This window comes from Aspergillus alliaceus, assembly GCF_009176365.1.
Source record: "Aspergillus alliaceus strain CBS 536.65 unplaced genomic scaffold BDW43scaffold_41, whole genome shotgun sequence".
Classification (NCBI taxonomy): domain Eukaryota; kingdom Fungi; phylum Ascomycota; class Eurotiomycetes; order Eurotiales; family Aspergillaceae; genus Aspergillus; species Aspergillus alliaceus.
This window is the reverse complement of record NW_022474724.1, coordinates 161,735-177,317: the sequence shown is the minus strand read 5'-3', so window position 1 is coordinate 177,317 and position 15,583 is coordinate 161,735. Positions and strand designations below refer to the sequence as shown.

At 48.7% G+C, this 15,583-nt stretch overlaps 6 protein-coding genes across 6 annotated transcripts; 5 read left to right on the top strand and 1 right to left on the bottom strand.

Annotated features, from left to right (window-relative positions):
• Positions 1-1,583: 1,583 nt before the first annotated feature.
• mirC (siderochrome-iron transporter MirC) lies at positions 1,584-3,628 on the top strand (the record flags this gene model as incomplete). The annotated part of the gene is made up of 4 exons (XM_032045216.1): positions 1,584-1,804; positions 1,875-2,005; positions 2,063-2,797; positions 2,856-3,628. 4 exons carry the CDS (start codon positions 1,584-1,586, stop codon positions 3,626-3,628), a joined length of 1,860 nt encoding a protein of 619 aa, XP_031897437.1.
• A 1,195-nt stretch (positions 3,629-4,823) lies between these two features.
• Positions 4,824-7,057, top strand: cdc42 (Rho family GTPase CDC42). Its single transcript, XM_032042912.1, has 5 exons — positions 4,824-5,419; positions 5,575-5,694; positions 5,859-6,237; positions 6,299-6,384; positions 6,434-7,057. The coding sequence occupies exons 1-4, from the start codon at positions 5,400-5,402 to the stop codon at positions 6,356-6,358; spliced, it is 579 nt and encodes a 192-aa protein (XP_031897436.1). The 5' UTR covers positions 4,824-5,399; the 3' UTR covers positions 6,359-6,384; positions 6,434-7,057.
• Positions 7,058-7,748: 691 nt separating this feature from the next.
• BDW43DRAFT_285111 (agmatinase) lies at positions 7,749-9,329 on the bottom strand. Its single transcript, XM_032042911.1, has 3 exons — positions 9,040-9,329; positions 8,851-8,977; positions 7,749-8,797 (listed from the first exon to the last, which is right to left on the bottom strand). The coding sequence occupies exons 1-3, from the start codon at positions 9,271-9,273 to the stop codon at positions 7,800-7,802; spliced, it is 1,359 nt and encodes a 452-aa protein (XP_031897435.1). The 5' UTR covers positions 9,274-9,329; the 3' UTR covers positions 7,749-7,799.
• A 90-nt stretch (positions 9,330-9,419) lies between these two features.
• BDW43DRAFT_285108 (putative beta-ketoacyl synthase (Cem1)) lies at positions 9,420-11,704 on the top strand. Its single transcript, XM_032042910.1, has 8 exons — positions 9,420-9,586; positions 9,909-10,075; positions 10,145-10,252; positions 10,305-10,376; positions 10,430-10,516; positions 10,566-10,832; positions 10,883-11,251; positions 11,309-11,704. The coding sequence occupies exons 1-8, from the start codon at positions 9,535-9,537 to the stop codon at positions 11,465-11,467; spliced, it is 1,281 nt and encodes a 426-aa protein (XP_031897434.1). The 5' UTR covers positions 9,420-9,534; the 3' UTR covers positions 11,468-11,704.
• A 206-nt stretch (positions 11,705-11,910) lies between these two features.
• Positions 11,911-13,797, top strand: BDW43DRAFT_285106 (deubiquitination module subunit SGF73). Its single transcript, XM_032042909.1, has 4 exons — positions 11,911-12,041; positions 12,134-12,250; positions 12,338-12,973; positions 13,039-13,797. The coding sequence occupies exons 1-4, from the start codon at positions 12,017-12,019 to the stop codon at positions 13,428-13,430; spliced, it is 1,170 nt and encodes a 389-aa protein (XP_031897433.1). The 5' UTR covers positions 11,911-12,016; the 3' UTR covers positions 13,431-13,797.
• Positions 13,798-15,567, top strand: BDW43DRAFT_285104 (mRNA guanylyltransferase). The gene has a single exon (XM_032042908.1). The coding sequence runs from the start codon at positions 14,029-14,031 to the stop codon at positions 15,274-15,276; it is 1,248 nt and encodes a 415-aa protein (XP_031897432.1). The 5' UTR covers positions 13,798-14,028; the 3' UTR covers positions 15,277-15,567.
• The last annotated feature ends 16 nt before the right edge of the window (positions 15,568-15,583 follow it).

Sequence of the window (15,583 nt, the reverse complement as noted above, 5' to 3'; positions counted from 1 at the left end):
ACACGAGTGGTTATTACTCAGACTGACTCATACCAAGACCGGCGGTTCTTCTGATGGAGGGGTAGAAAGAAGAGGAGAGACACACAAAAAAAAGCCCTCTAACCATGACATGAGCTGTCTATTTAGTTGGATGATCATAAGCGGTATGACCCGATGTCATCTCCCCAATCATGAGACTAGACCACGGGGGTTTAGTTCTCAGTGCTGAGGGATAATAATTTGAATAATAATAATAATATATCAATAGTAATTATCCATTCAGGACAGTGCAACAGGGGGCTGTGAATATCACTAACAGTCCTGGTTCTTCTCAAGTGTTTTATATTACTGGGTCTACTAATGCTAACTATTACTGAAAGACTAATGAAGTCTGACACGTGATTCACTAGATTACTGCAAGGGGGAAGGAATGGTTCTCATTCCAGAGTGATTCATCAGCCGACAATGAACTCTTCAGAACCCGACAGGCAAACAAAAAGAGGATTTTAACTCTCTCTATCTGGACTTTGTCTATAGGACATGAATCGAAGGAATTAAATATATGGCGAGTGTGCAGTTCCAATAATGCAGAGTAACCTATAAGAATCCGTAGCTTCCGTTCGGACCGAAACCAGGTGATCTTATCATATCTGATTCTCTCAAAAGTCTTATCCACCTGCGGGACATCCATCATCCTGGTTGCTTTGCCACTCTCCCCACTTCTTCACCACGTCCGGCTGCAATCCAGTTTCCTACCCCTGATCACTCTCGAACTTACTCTGATCCGCCGTGCTTGGATTCAAAATCGGAGGGCGACCGCGCGCCTGAACTGCCCGTCCTGTGCCGCCCTATGAATGATTGAGGGAGTCAATGTGTGCTCGAGGCCGAGGGGCAAGCTCTGTCACGACTCCGCCCACTCGAGCGAGGCGTTTCAAATTTACTCAACTAGGTACTGTATGTCTTGTGGAATAAAATAGGCATCAGTCTACCAACTCTTTGGCGCATCGGAAACCACGCTACCTTTCTGGGCCTCGGGCGTTAGGCCCAGAGGCTAAACCTGTGGCCCATCCCACGTCGGCCTGCATAAGTGCCCTTTGTCGATCGTGTCGATTGGTCTGAAGTACGCCGGGGTTAGAGTCCTGCACTTGGAGCTCTGCCCCTTTGTACGATAGATCTGACAATCCGCGTGCCGTCATCCGTATCTTTCGATTCAGTTACATAACGAACTTGCGAATCTGATACCCAACCTAACATTTCACCGAAGTTTTCTTCGGCTCGTCTTAGTTATCCCCTTCTCTTTGTTCTTTATCCTTTTACCTGTTCTGTTTTTGGACCTTCACTTTGAGATACCCCTCTTTGCTTGTTGCGTGTTGCGTTCCTGGTGCTGGGCTTGTTTAGATCGTCCATATCATCCGTCAGCTCAAGTATCTCGACCTAAACACTAATCGAAACTGGTGACTTACTGTGATACCCCTCGTCCCGCTACATCTTCGCGCTTTCGTTGAAAACCACTTCCGCCTGGACTATTGATTTCGATAAATGGGCATTCCTCGCGGTGATTTCACCTATCGGGTTTCTTTTTTGACTTCCTCGACTCGCCAGAAATGCCCTTACTTGATACACACACTGGTCCCTCATATGGCACACTCGATCAAATGGAGAGGCGCGATCAGCATGAAGGAGAACATCTCCTTCCGGCGGGATATGAAAGCGACGGTCACGACAGTGAGATAGCGTCGGATGATTCGGTACAGGAAGGTGTCCGGAAGATTGAAGCCATCAGCTTGACCTGGACAACAAAGTCGCTTGTCGTAGCTTATGTCAGGTATGTTTGGCATTCTCAATGTGGTTGATATGATAAGGGATGTTGTCCGGTTTTCACTGACTTTTTCTAGTATTTTTCTCATGGCGTTCTGTACTTCTCTAGAGGGCCAGACCACTATGTCACTCTCTGCTTATGCAACCAGTGCATTTAGCAAACACTCTTTGATTTCAACGGTCCTTGTTGTCCAGAATGTAGTCAATGGTAGGTAATCTATCTCGCATTATGTGATCTGATCTCGATCAGCTGACGAGCAAGCAGCTGTAATTAAGCCTCCCATGGCTAAGATAGCCGATGTCTTCGGTCGCTTTGAGGCATTCTGCGTCTGCATTCTGATATATGTTCTTGGCTATATACAGATGGCGGCGTCGACCAATGTCCAGACTTACGCATCCGCTCAGATTTTCTATTCCGCCGGTTCTACGGGCTTGCAGATCCTCCAACAAGTGTTTATTGCGGACAGCAGTAGCCTCCTCAACAGGGCTTTCCTCGCCCTCTTGCCAGAATTCCCGTTCTTGGTTACAGTTTGGATTGGACCGGCAATAGCAGATGCAGTGATACACTACTCATCATGGCGTTGGGGTTATGGAATGTGGTCGATTATTCTGCCAGCTTCGTTTCTCCCGTTGGCGCTTACACTGTTACTAAATCAACGCAAGGCTAAGAGATTGAATCTTATCAAGCGAAAACATGCATCTCGGGGTGGCCTTGTCGGTGTCATTCGTCGTACTTGGTACGATCTCGACATGTTTGGCTTGATACTCCTTTCGGCGGCAGTTACATTGATCTTGGTACCTCTGACGCTTGCCGCCAATGCTAGAGACGGATGGAAGAACAACGGTATCTGGGTGATGATTGCGGTCGGCATAGTTTGTCTCTTAGTATTACCGCTGTGGGAGACTTCGAAAAGGTTCGCCCCTAAGCCTCTTCTCTCCTTGCACCTACTTAGGCAACGCACTGCCCTTGCTGGTTGTGCTTTGGCTTTTTGGTATTTTAGTAGGTTAATCCGGCACACCACCCACACATTACCCTTTTTCTTTCTAACATCACTCAGTGGCATTTTATTTTTCCGTTCAACCATACCTTTACTCTTATCTTCAAGTAGTTCAAGGATATGATGTCTCTACAGCTGGTCGTGTGACGCAGACTTTTGCGTTTACGTCAACTATTGCTGCTTTCTCGGTTTCTTTGTTGATTAAGTATACGGGACGGTACCGTATCTACGTGACCATTGGAAGCGCGATTTACATGTTTGGGCTGCTATTGATGATGCTCTACCGCAAAGAAGGGAGCTCAGCAACGCTAATTCTTGGAACACAAATCGTGGTGGGTATGGGAGGCGGTCTCCTTAACGTACCTGTCCAGCTAGGAGTTCAAGCATCTGCTAGCCACCAGGATGTAGCGGCCGCTACGGCAATGTTTTTGACAGCCATGGAGATGGGTGGCGCAGTTGGCGCAGCAATCTCAGGGGCTGTCTGGACGCACAATATTCCACGGAAGTTACGGCATTATCTCCCTGGTGAGAACAAAGGAGATGTCGACGAAATATTTGGAAGATTGGATAAGGCGCTATCTTTCCCTATGGGTTCGCCGGCTAGGATTGCCATCAATCGATCTTATCAAGAGACTATGAATAAGCTGCTGGTGTTGGCGCTGGTCGCGACGATCCCATTGATCCCCTTGAGTCTTTTGATGAAGAATTACAGGTTGGACAAACTTAACCCCGGCCCAATTGACGGGCCTAGTGGGGGGCGTCTAGTTCCAGACAATGGACAAGGCTTATCGGAGGGCGAGTCCGAGTCAGAAGGACACTCGAAGCAACCATGAAGAGTGCCCTCATGTTCATGTCCTGGGGTGACCCAAAGCAATAAGTGACATATGGAACAGGCTCCCATTGTTGTTGCTCAGCATCTTGTATAGTCCACTAGAGTCCCCCTTCTACTTCAGAAGCGAAACAGCCGTTATGGGCAGATCGGGCGGTATCCCATCCGGTCCGAACCCGAATGCGACGTGTCCACCTAAGACTTATGCGCGATTGCGCCAAACACCCTTCGGCTATAAGCGCCAAAGCGTTTTCTTGTGGATATATGGATTGGCGAGCGCCTCGCTCTCTCAGCCTGAGAAAAAGCAGTTTCCAATATATCCATCCTCTATGTTGTCCGTGCAGTGTTGTACATATTTCGAGCGAGCGACTACCCTAGAAAACCTCCTTATGGGTTGATATAGATGTTATGTGATTATGACGAGAGATAGATGGCAATGCATGTGAATTCTTTTGATCCTTTCTTATTCGAGCAGATTTTGGATGGTAGTATAGCAGATTCAAAGTAGAGAGACAACAATATGAAGGGGGGGGGGGGTCATCAAACTGCCATACCCCAGTAATTGACAGCAAATGGCAAAAGATGATATCATAAAGCCAAGTAATATAATGCTTGAAGGAAATAGATCTCTTATACGTTGCACCGTTCATTGGCCTCCTGTAATTAGCACTTTTGGTGATGGATAATTGAATTGGTGCATTTGCCGCCAGTCGATGATTGGACTGCTAGGGAGTGACACTCGGTGCCTTAAGGTTTGATTGCAAACATGCCTCGAACATCCATGGATGCGCCTTTGTTCTCATTTTTATTCTACTTCTTTCGTTCCCTTCAGCTCTGGTGTAAGAGGTTTATAGCCCCTCGACTGGATTTCATCCCCTGGGACTTGATCCTCAGTGGTGCCGTGTCGTGTCTACCATATCTTCATAATACTACTCTACTCTTACAGGTCGTTTTGCCGCGGCCCCTCTACTTCCCCCCTCATTTCCAAGTTTCATCTCATTTCTGAGCCATCGACCTTTTATCTAGAAGGGGGAAATAGAGAAACCTAAGAGGGATAAAGAGCTGTTCCAACTGCTCCTTGAATATCAAGAGCATTCCCCAGGATTGACCGTGAGCGATTTCTCCGTTGAACTGATTTTAGCTTTTTATTTCAATTTTCTTCTTCTGACTCTTCAGCTGTATAACTGGAAACAAAAGGAAAGAAAGGAAAAGAAATTACAAGGTTCGTGAATCTACTAGCTATATTCTCCAAAGATTTGTGTCTTAAAATCCCCCCCTTTTGCTTTTTCGTTGTCCCTAGCAGAATTGGTTTCTGCCTGTCTGGAGATACACTCCCCAATAAAAACGTGCTAGTCGCAGTGTCTAGACAAATAGGCCGACATGAGCTAACGGTGCGGGTTGCCCCATCCATGGCAGCTTTCTTTCTTTCTACCTAAGGTACTCTCCGAACTAGTGCTACGGTCCTATCGTCCTCCACCTGCCTCCCACATTGGTTACGTCCACCAACCCTTCACCGTCGACATTCACCGCACACCAACCGCCGTAACTCCTGGCCGCTGCCTTTCCCATCGAGCGCCCCCTGCAATCTCTCATCCCTCTCCTTTCTATATTTTCTCTCCAGCCTCAAGCAATCGGTCCCTCCTCACACCTCTCCCTCCCTATTCCCTTCACCGCATCTTCCTCCTTTCGTTTCCTCATCATCTCGGGTCTAGACACCCTTGGAAGATTATCTGCACAGTCACTTGCAGAGCCTCAGGTAGCTCCAGGTATACAATATGGTCGTCGCCACTATCAAGTATGTTTCCTGGCTTCCTCCCTTCTTCAGTGCCTCTCCTCTTCCCCTCCGACTTACCCCCCTGTCTGATACCACACCTCGGGTCCATACTAGTATTAGGATCTGTTCGATTAGCAATCAACGGTCTGCTAACCATGGTCACTAATTCTCTTTAGGTGTGTTGTCGTCGGTGACGGTGCTGTGGGCAAGACATGTCTCCTGATTTCCTACACAACAAACAAATTCCCCTCCGAATATGTTCCTACCGTTTTCGATAATTATGCCGTCACTGTCATGTAAGTGAACCCAATTGTTTCAAGCCATGGCAGAAACGGCTGGATAGTTCCATTCTGTGATCTATCCCGGCAGCGGCTTTAATAGCCGCGTCGCCGGACTAATCGACCTGGTTTCATTGTATGTCGATTTTCTCAATTAATGGACTAATCCGACTCCTTCATAGGATCGGCGATGAACCGTACACCCTGGGACTTTTCGATACTGCTGGTCAGGAGGATTACGACCGTCTTCGTCCCCTTTCGTACCCACAGACCGACGTCTTCTTGGTCTGCTTCTCCGTGACATCCCCCGCTTCCTTTGAAAACGTGCGCGAAAAATGGTTCCCCGAAGTTCATCACCACTGCCCTGGTGTCCCCTGCCTTATCGTGGGCACCCAAACCGACCTGCGTGACGATCCTGCTGTCCGCGAAAAGCTTTCCCGCCAGAAGATGCAGCCCATTCGCAAGGAAGACGGAGACCGGATGGCTAAAGAATTGGGCGCTGTGAAATATGTTGAATGCTCCGCCCTGACTCAATATAAACTCAAAGACGTTTTTGATGAGGTGAGTCGGTCTAAAGCTGTTGATTTTATCCTTCAGATTGTATGCTAATGAGTCAATACAGGCAATTGTTGCCGCCCTCGAGCCTGCTCCTAAGAAGTCGAAGAAGTGCGTTTTGCTGTAATTGCATCTGCATCTGCTTAGAGCAGGGTTAGTTTGCTCCGGGTGTTACCCAGATCATGTCGCTGATGCGTCCCAGCTACATCGCATATTTCGAAAAAGATCGAGGTTTTGAAGCGCATAAAACTAAACTGTTATGGATATCAAAGGCCACAGCTCATGAGTCGATTACCATCTGTTATCCAAACTCGAAACGATATTTTTTAATGTTGCCATCCTCGTATTCTTTCGTTGCTCATGTTATGGCATTCATTGATCCGATCCGATATACCCTGGGATATTTTGATTTCCCAACTCTGCCGCGGAGACTATCAACGAACCGAACCACTTTACCTTCATCTTCCAGCCGGCTTGTCTTTGCCATATTATCCCCCTACTCTCCTCCTACTGCCCTATCATTTCCTGTCTCTTCCTACTCTTCCTTTGTCCATTTTCGATTCTCTATTATCACTCATCATCCCTATCGGCGTTGGAAGTCGAGGCGTCTTGTTTTGGCTGGCTGATGGTATTGATCTGTTTCTTTATATTCGCGATTTGTTGTCACGCCTGCGCCTCCTGTCACATTGCTGTGCCATTTTATCATTGTCATGTTTCAGTCTTGAACTAGATAGCACAGATATATCAGTGACCACCAAGTATTTGGTACTGAAAGACCATGCCGTAATCAGGTTGAAAGTAATGAAATCTGTTATTGCTAGTCGTACTCGCTTATCGCTACTCGCCCCTATCGCTAGTCTAGAGCATGGACTTCATCCAGCCCGGACTATATGATCGAATCAATGCGTAGAAATCTTGCGACTGCCTCTCGTAAATCATTGGTGGAGAACATCTCCAACATGTCGACCTAATCTCCGATACCCCTTGAGCAAAAAGGCAATATCGTCTCTCCGGACCAGCATTGGTCAACTGCAACTGGAAATTTATGTCCAGATTAGTACTTGTTGACCGATAGACAATCCTGGCAATCCAACCTCCGTTTCAGTCAATTCAAGCAAACTCTGGCTCCTCTGTTCATTTGGTCGGTCGGCCTCTGTGTCTCCCTTTTCTGGCTTTCTTGAGCGACTTCCCCCCAAGTATAATGTGAAGTAGGTACGAGGGCCTGGTAAATTGGGATGGTGGAAGAATTTGCTCGTCGTTGTCTTGTCTGGTTGATGGTGATTTGGGCTTGGAAAGAGGGAGTTCGTGTTATTTGGGGCATCAGAGAAGAAAATCGAGGGACGCGTTGCGTTGCATTAGTGAATGCAATTGTTTGATTGTCAGTGAATGTAAATTTTCTTCTCCACATTATGTGCTTGCTATATTTTGAATAGGTGATAGGATCCTTTGGTGTGCTGAAAATACTCTCTCGAGTATGGTTTACCGTGATTTGAGTAGTAGTATGTTTTTTATTATTACACCTGCCTGCATGTGAAACATGAATCATTCGTAACATCATCCTATCTTGTTTAGAGCTCATCCTTGGTCTCCTTCGCCTCTCCCTCTTTGACAGTCCCTTGGGCACTCTCTTCCTTGCGTCCATACCATCCTCCCAAATCTTCGCCAGCCCCCGCCTTGACCATGCTGGTGATGATCTCAAAGGCCACCTGGGCTGCCGCAAGGGCGGTGGTTTCGCCCTTATTGTCGTAACTTGGCGATACCTCAACGATGTCCGCACCAACAATGTTCAACTTCTCGATGCCGCGCAGGATCCGGATGAACTCACGGGTCGTCCAACCGCCAGGTTCGGGGGTACCTGTGCCGGGGGCAGTCGCAGGGTCAAGCACGTCGATATCCACCGACAGATACACCGGTTGCTCCGTGTCCAGGCCGATGCGTTCAATGATCCTATCCACGATACCCAAAGGGCCCAGGTCATCAATGTCATCCGCGTGAATGCGCATGAATCCCTGCTCGGGACCTGGATTGGTGTAGTCGCTGTCGGTAACGCCGGTAAGACGGGTGCGCAGACCAGCATGGGCGGAGGTCGAGTTACAAATGAGGCCTTCACGGCTTGCCTTATGGAAAAAACTACCATGATTGAATGCCGACTGTTCTGATGTCCAGTATGCCGAGTAGCGAACAGGGTTCCAGGTGTCCAGGTGCGCATCGAAGTGCAGCACTGTGATTGGTTTCTGGTAAACCCGGTACAAGGCACGGAGGGCTGGCAGCGCAACACTGTGGTCTCCTCCCAGTGTTACCAACTTAACCTTTCCGGCAGAGATGCCCTTGGTGCCGTACTTGGAGTTGGCAGGAGTGATGGCAGGTCGTGAACCCAGCTCAAGAAAAGCTTCATACATTTGGCGCTCCGCTACCGCATTGTCGAAAGGGATGATGGGGATATCCCCGCAATCCTTGACAGTGGCCCATGAGCTGTAGGGATTGATACCTGCACGGGTGTTGTAGGCTGTACCAGCCATCTGACGAGCGCTAGCAGCACGAATGGCACGAGGACCGAAACGGGCTCCTGATGGAAGAGTTAAACATCCCTGATTTGTGGACACACTTAGGAATGCATACCTGGTCTGTAGCTAACAGCTGTATCGAAGGGGGCTCCGATGACGGCAATATCATATCTCTCATCCGGTTCGATTAAGCATTTGACCGGTTTTAAGTGAGCAAAGCTGGAAATGCCAGAAAATGTCCACTGGGTTTAGTTAGAAATGGTATTGTGCAAGGTAGAATGGCAAGAAAATAAAAAAGGTGTACCTCTTGATCCCATTTCTTCAATAACTCCTCACGCAGATGCTCCGGGACCACTTCGGTATCGTCATGATGGGCGTGAGATAAGGCTGTACTAGCCAAAGCCAGCAACCCCAGAATATATTTCATTCTGTATGATATAGCAGTATGTATAGGACAAGCCAAGGTGAGACAAAGAAAGGAGAGAAGAGGAATTGAACCCGGGGCGAGCTGTTTAGTTATAGGCGCCATAGATATCATGGAGATAGTAAAAGCGTTATCGATAGGAACAACAACCGTCCATTCATGCGGCGCCGAAAAGTGGGCCTTGTGGCCTCAGGCGTGCAAGCCATCGTGCGGACTTTCCCTTCTTGTCACTTTTCTTTTAGTTCCCAGCGTCCTCCTCTTTTCGTCCTCCGCATTTATATTGGTCCGGCTTTTCGATTACCGCTCGATCCAGAGCCTGTAGAAGCTAATCGAAACCGACTAGATTCTAATATTGTCCAGGAATCTCAGGATGCCATGCGTCGGGTTGTTGTGACGGGTTTAGGAGCTGTGACTCCTCTAGGGGTAGGTAAGTTATTCTATTGAAAGTTTCATCTTTGTGCAATGCAGAAATCCATTTATGGTGCTCTGTTCATCCTCCTTTCGGTGTGTGTTTGTTTTGAGCATGGTTCCTTTGTTGTGGTTTCACAATGTCTCCAGCACTGAAGGTCTCGCTACAATTGTCTCCACTTCCGGCATACCCGAAGGGGAAGGTTTTGGATACTGGGCCTAATCGTCATGGACATGCCTAGTTAGGAAGTTGGATAGAGACGACGACATCAGCAGTTTACACCACTATCCCAAATCCTTGCGCTTAAATTGCATGGATCGCTAAACTATCGTCCCTTTAGGAATCCGTCGAACATGGAAACGTCTGCTAGATGGCCATTGCGGCATTGTAAATGTCAACCATCTCGACTCCAGGTTCGCGGACTTACCATGTCAGATCGCCGCTCTAGTGCCTAATGGCAAAAGGCAGGATGGCGGCTGGACTGCGTCAGAATGGCTGAGTAGGGATGTATGTATGAGCCTTGATATTATTTACATTTGTGAATTCTGTGAAGAGTGGGCCTAACGCCATTGGTAGGAAGAGCGCAAGATGGCGCGTTTCGCTCAGTATGCTTTAGCTGCTTCGGAAGAGGCTCTTGAAGATGCGGGCTGGAAACCCAGTTCGTTTGAGCAGAGAGAATCTACGGTAGGCGTCTGCAACACATCATTTATCTTAACGTATGCTTATGGCTACCTAGGGTATCTGTCTCGGGTCGGGAATTGGTAACTTTGATGAAATCTACGACACCGTCGTGGCATACGATAAAGGAGTTAGTCACAAATGAACATTGTATCGTAGCTACACTTTTGTGACTCCTGACAGGGCTACAGAAAGGTATCTCCATTGTTTGTCCCGAAACTCTTAATCAATCTCGGCGCTGGCCATATCTCTATGAAGTATGGATTCATGGTATGTCTAAGTTCAATGTTGGAGTTTACTGCCACTAATAATAGAATAGGGGCCTAACCATGCGGCTACCACCGCATGTACCACTGGAGCACATTCCATCGGTGATGCAGCTCGCTTTATCGCATGCGGTGATGCGAATGTGATGTTAGCTGGCGGGGCTGAATCTTGTATTCATCCGCTGGCTGTTGGAGGCTTTGCCCGAGCGCGGAGCCTTGCAACGAGCTATAATGATGTTCCCGAGAAGGCATCGAGGCCTTTCGATGCGGATCGCGAAGGGTTCGTGGTCGGCGAAGGCGCGGCAATGGCCATTCTAGAGGTACTTCTCATCACATGACACAATAATCCGCAGTGCTAAATTCTACCTAGGAGTTGGAGCATGCAAAGTCAAGGGGTGCACGTATCTACGCTGAGTTGAGAGGCTATGGCTGTTCGGGCGATGCACACCACATGACGGCGCCCAAAGAAAACGGCGAAGGTGCATTAATGGCCATGAGAAAGGCTCTGAAGAATGCTGATCTTCAACCGTCTACAGTTGACTATATTAATGCACACGCCACCTCAACGGTAGTCGGAGATGCGGCAGAAAATGCCGCGATCAAAAGTCTCCTTCTTGGCCCTGGAGGAAAGCGAAAGGGAGCAGATGTAAATATCAGCAGCACCAAGGGTGCTGTGGGTCACTTGTTAGGTGCTGCTGGCGCTGTGGAGGCCCTCTTCACAATCCTTGCTATCCATGAGGTAGGTATGGCCACCTGTGCTACTAAACTATACCAACTCACCTTTTTTTCCCCCTAGAACAAGATGCCCCCAACCATTAATCTGGATCGGCTCGCCGATGGATTTGACTGCAACTACGCCCCGAAGCAGACCCAAGAGCGCCAGATAGACGTGGCACTGACCAACAGCTTCGGCTTTGGAGGGACTAACAGCAGCTTGTGCTTTTCTAAGCCATAATAGGCACTTGTGCTACGTATGGCGTTTGGCTTTGATAACTGCAAGCTATGTTACATGTATAACCTTATCTACTTGTACAGTATGTGATAAGATCCGATGGTCCTTGATATATGAGTCGGTTTATGTATCATGGTGTGTACAGTCTCGAGGCGCTAGGCCATACCACATTATGACTTGATATGAAGGGATAACCTCCATTGTCTTATTGTTGCGACTTGAAGGGCAGAGGGGAGGGGAGGTGGGTAACAACCAGCTGAAATAGCTGTCAGTGTTATATTCAAGCCTTATTTTTATTTTTCTCCTGTACCACCGTAATTTGTACAGTAGCCTTCATGAAAACACCGCCTCCCATTAACCTAGCAATAAGCACGTGACACCCCAATGCGGAGCAGCCCCGGATCACCTCGACCATATCACGCGCACCTCAACCTCACGACAAACTAGCGTTCTGTCGCTCAATATCATATCATACCCTTCCACTCATTGACTCTCTCCATAGCTTTTTACTATCGAAGTTGATTCGCTCACTCGGTCGTTGGTGGGTTAGGCATGGCTACCAACGGTGTGGCCAAAGGTACGTATCACAAACCCTCCCGGAGTCATACTTAAGCTATAACATCAACGCGGGTTGATTCGTGCTGATTTTGGGGGCTTATCTGTGGTTAGCGCCATCGGCAGGCAGCTTAGTCGATGCGTCCGGTTACAAGTTCTCTGAGAAAGATACCAAGCCCGGCAAGATTAGGTTGAAGAAGTCAGTTAAGCTGAGCAAGAAGAAAGGCGATGGTGCGTTTACTGTATTGTTTTTCTTTCATCTATCTTAATTTGGGCGGGGGGCATTTGGAAATGGGCTAATGATTTAACGGCGTGAAGATGCGCCCGATTCCCCCGGTTCATCGCCTATTCTCCCCGAGATCGATGAGAAGACTATGACCGCTTTCCCTACGGGCAAGCCGCGAGAAGAGGATCACCTAGAAACAGTGATTTGTAAGACGTGCAAGAGGCCGGTCCTCAAGCAGAATGCTGTTGAACATATTCGGGGCTGTATAAGGGCGAAGCAGGAGAAGGCGAGGCGGAAGAAGGAGGCGCGCGATGCGGCCAACCGAGCCAAGGCGGGTGATAAGGATGGGGATGAGGACGCCGCGGGCGGCGAAGGCGATGATTCCATGAAAGGTCAGAAGAGCGCCAAGAAGAGCGCCGTTAAGGGGATGGCGGATGATGGGACGAAGAAGGGGAAGAAGCGCAAAGCGGAGGGAGAAGATGATAAGGATAAGGAGCCGAAGAAGAAAAAGAAGAAGGAGGAACCTAAACCTAAGGCTCCGAAGCCTAAGGGTCCCGTCGATGTCGAGAAGCAATGTGGTGTTACTTTGCCAAATGGTGCTCAATGTGCGAGGTCACTGACCTGTAAGAGTCATTCTATGGGTGCAAAGCGAGCAGTTCCTGGTCGTTCCTTGCCGTACGATATGCTACTCCAGGCTTATCAAAAGAAGAATCAGGCTCGTCAGCAGAGTGAGTATTGCCCGTATAGCTTAGGGATGGGTTTCCAGATAGAGCTGATCTGTTTTGCGGTCCAGAGGCTGCAATCGATGCCAATGCTCCTCTACAGGATGATATGGATAACAATGGTCCCGTCGATTCTGACGAAGAGAAAGACTCTGTGATGGCTGCTATCACTCGCTCTCACCCGCAGCCCATCATCACTCATACTCTGATCTCGACCAAAAAGAAATACCAATATGTCCGCATCAAGGAAATGCTATCCCACGCTCTGGGTGGTGCGCGGGGTGGCGGATTCTTTTCCACCGGCGACAACAATACCACATCCACAGATGGGAATCTCTTTACTCCTGTGGATGACGTGGTCTTGGCATCTCCGGTCGCTGCAAGTGTGGACAATACTACGGATGTGGGCAATAAGACTCCGGTGCCAGCCGCGAAGAAACTGCCAATAGCGGCAGGCTCGTAGGCGAACAGGCTTACAGACCTTGTGTCGATCTCAACAGCAGCGATGAGTAATGATCCTTTCATTCTTTTTACTACTTGAATTGTGACTGCCACATTGTGGAGTCCGGGATGGCGTTCAGGGAACCTACGGAACGGTCTAATTCGAATTTTTGTGATGATATGATACCCCGGAGTCTATTGTACCACTGGCGAGGTTGTCTGTAAATTAGTTGATGTTCCTTGTCTATCCGTTCCTTTGGTAGATAACTAGTTGTGTATTCTGTGAATGCTATTGGAGTAGTTACAACCTGAGCCATACTTGGAACGGGAGGGTTTTGTGCCTCAGGCCACGACAAGCTATCCCCAACAACCACCGCGTGATAAAGACTGGTTTAGCTCCATATGCGCCCACCGATCTTCTGAAGGCGGAACACATGCGGTTCACCTGTATCACACCTCAACATCACTGCGGTTTTCACACCTACTGGGGAAGCTATAGCTTCTGCGCCTACGGGCGGAAGTCCTGATCTCCTCGCACTGGACTGCTATCAACTGGACACCTTGACCCTGACGTTCTATCTGCGCCACGCAATCCCTAAACCCAACCGAATCTTTTCGCGATGTCGAATTCCGTTCCCGACCTCGACGCTGTCGGAATCAAGGCAGAGCCCGACTTAGCGGACCAATTCCGCCGCGAAGTCGCGACTCTCCTAGGCCGCAACAACCTCAACTTCCCCGGCGCACAGCCCGTCAGTTTCTCGAACCGCCATCTACTCGAGCTCCAACGGGAAGACTACTACGTCTGCGAGAAAACCGACGGCATCCGCTGTTTGATGTATTTCGCCCGCGGCGATCCAGACTCGGAAACCCCCGAGATTCACTACCTGATCGACCGCAAAAATGACTACCGTTACGTCCCGGGCTTGCATTTCCCGCTCCCCGATGATGAAACTTTCCAGTCGTACCACGTGGACACCCTGGTTGACGGCGAGTTGGTGAACGATACATATGAGGACGGAACACAGCAACTAAAATACCTCGTTTTTGACTGTCTAGTTCTGGACGGACAGAGCCTGATGCATCGCACACTGGATAAACGGTTGGCGTACTTCAAGGAAAAGGTTCTCAAGCCCTACAATGCGCTCTACCAACGTTTTCCCGAAGAGAAACAGCACCGCATCTTCGCCGTCGAGGACAAATCCACCCAGTTTAGCTACGGTATTGAGATGATGTTCCGTGAGATCATTCCCAAAGTCAAGAAAATTCACGGCAATGATGGCCTGATCTTCACCTGTCGGAGTACGCCCTACCGCATCGGCACGGATGAACACATCCTTAAATGGAAGCCTCCGGCCGAGAATACAATCGATTTCCGTATGCGCTTGGAGTTCCCCATCCTGGAGCCTGATACGGATGATGAGGCCGATGGTATCTCGGAGCCGTATCCGGACTACGATGCTATGCCCATCTTCCATCTGTTCGTAATGCTTAATTCTAACGAGTACCGGCACTGGGCAGAAATGTATGTCACACCGGCGGAATGGGAGGAGCTTAAGGCACTGGGATTGCCACTCGATGATACCATCGTCGAATGTGCGAAGGATGAACATGGCCGCTGGCGCTATCATCGCCTTCGAGATGACAAGACCGATGCAAATCACATCTCTACCGTTGAGAAGGTTCTCGAGAGTATTCAGGACCGTGTGACAGAAGACGATCTGATTCGTGCTGCACCAGCAATCAAGGCAGCCTGGAAGAAGCGCCAAGCTCAGATGGCTTCGGAGGACGAAGAGCGGAAACGAAGAGCAAGACAAGCACCCCCACATGTGAATGGGAATGGCGTGAAGAGGAAATTTGAGGATTCATAGCTTTCCTTCGATTTGCTTAGAGCAAATCTAGTTGGGTAGTCTTTTGCTTGACTTCGGCTGGGGATTGCGAGGCGTCTGGCGTTGATATTCGCTTCTATTATGCATATGATTGGGAGAGGAGCTGTCGGCAAGCTTAAAATGGGGGCTAGCCTGAAGGTTATTGTATAGTGTGTACTTTATATGATGCTATGCGCTCTTCGTATTTTAACTGTAGTTCGCTGGATGGGTTGTTCTTCCTCCCTTTCAGCTTAGGATTAATAGCTTATTATTAAGATAGCACATCCTAGTATATATTGTCATTTTTTGC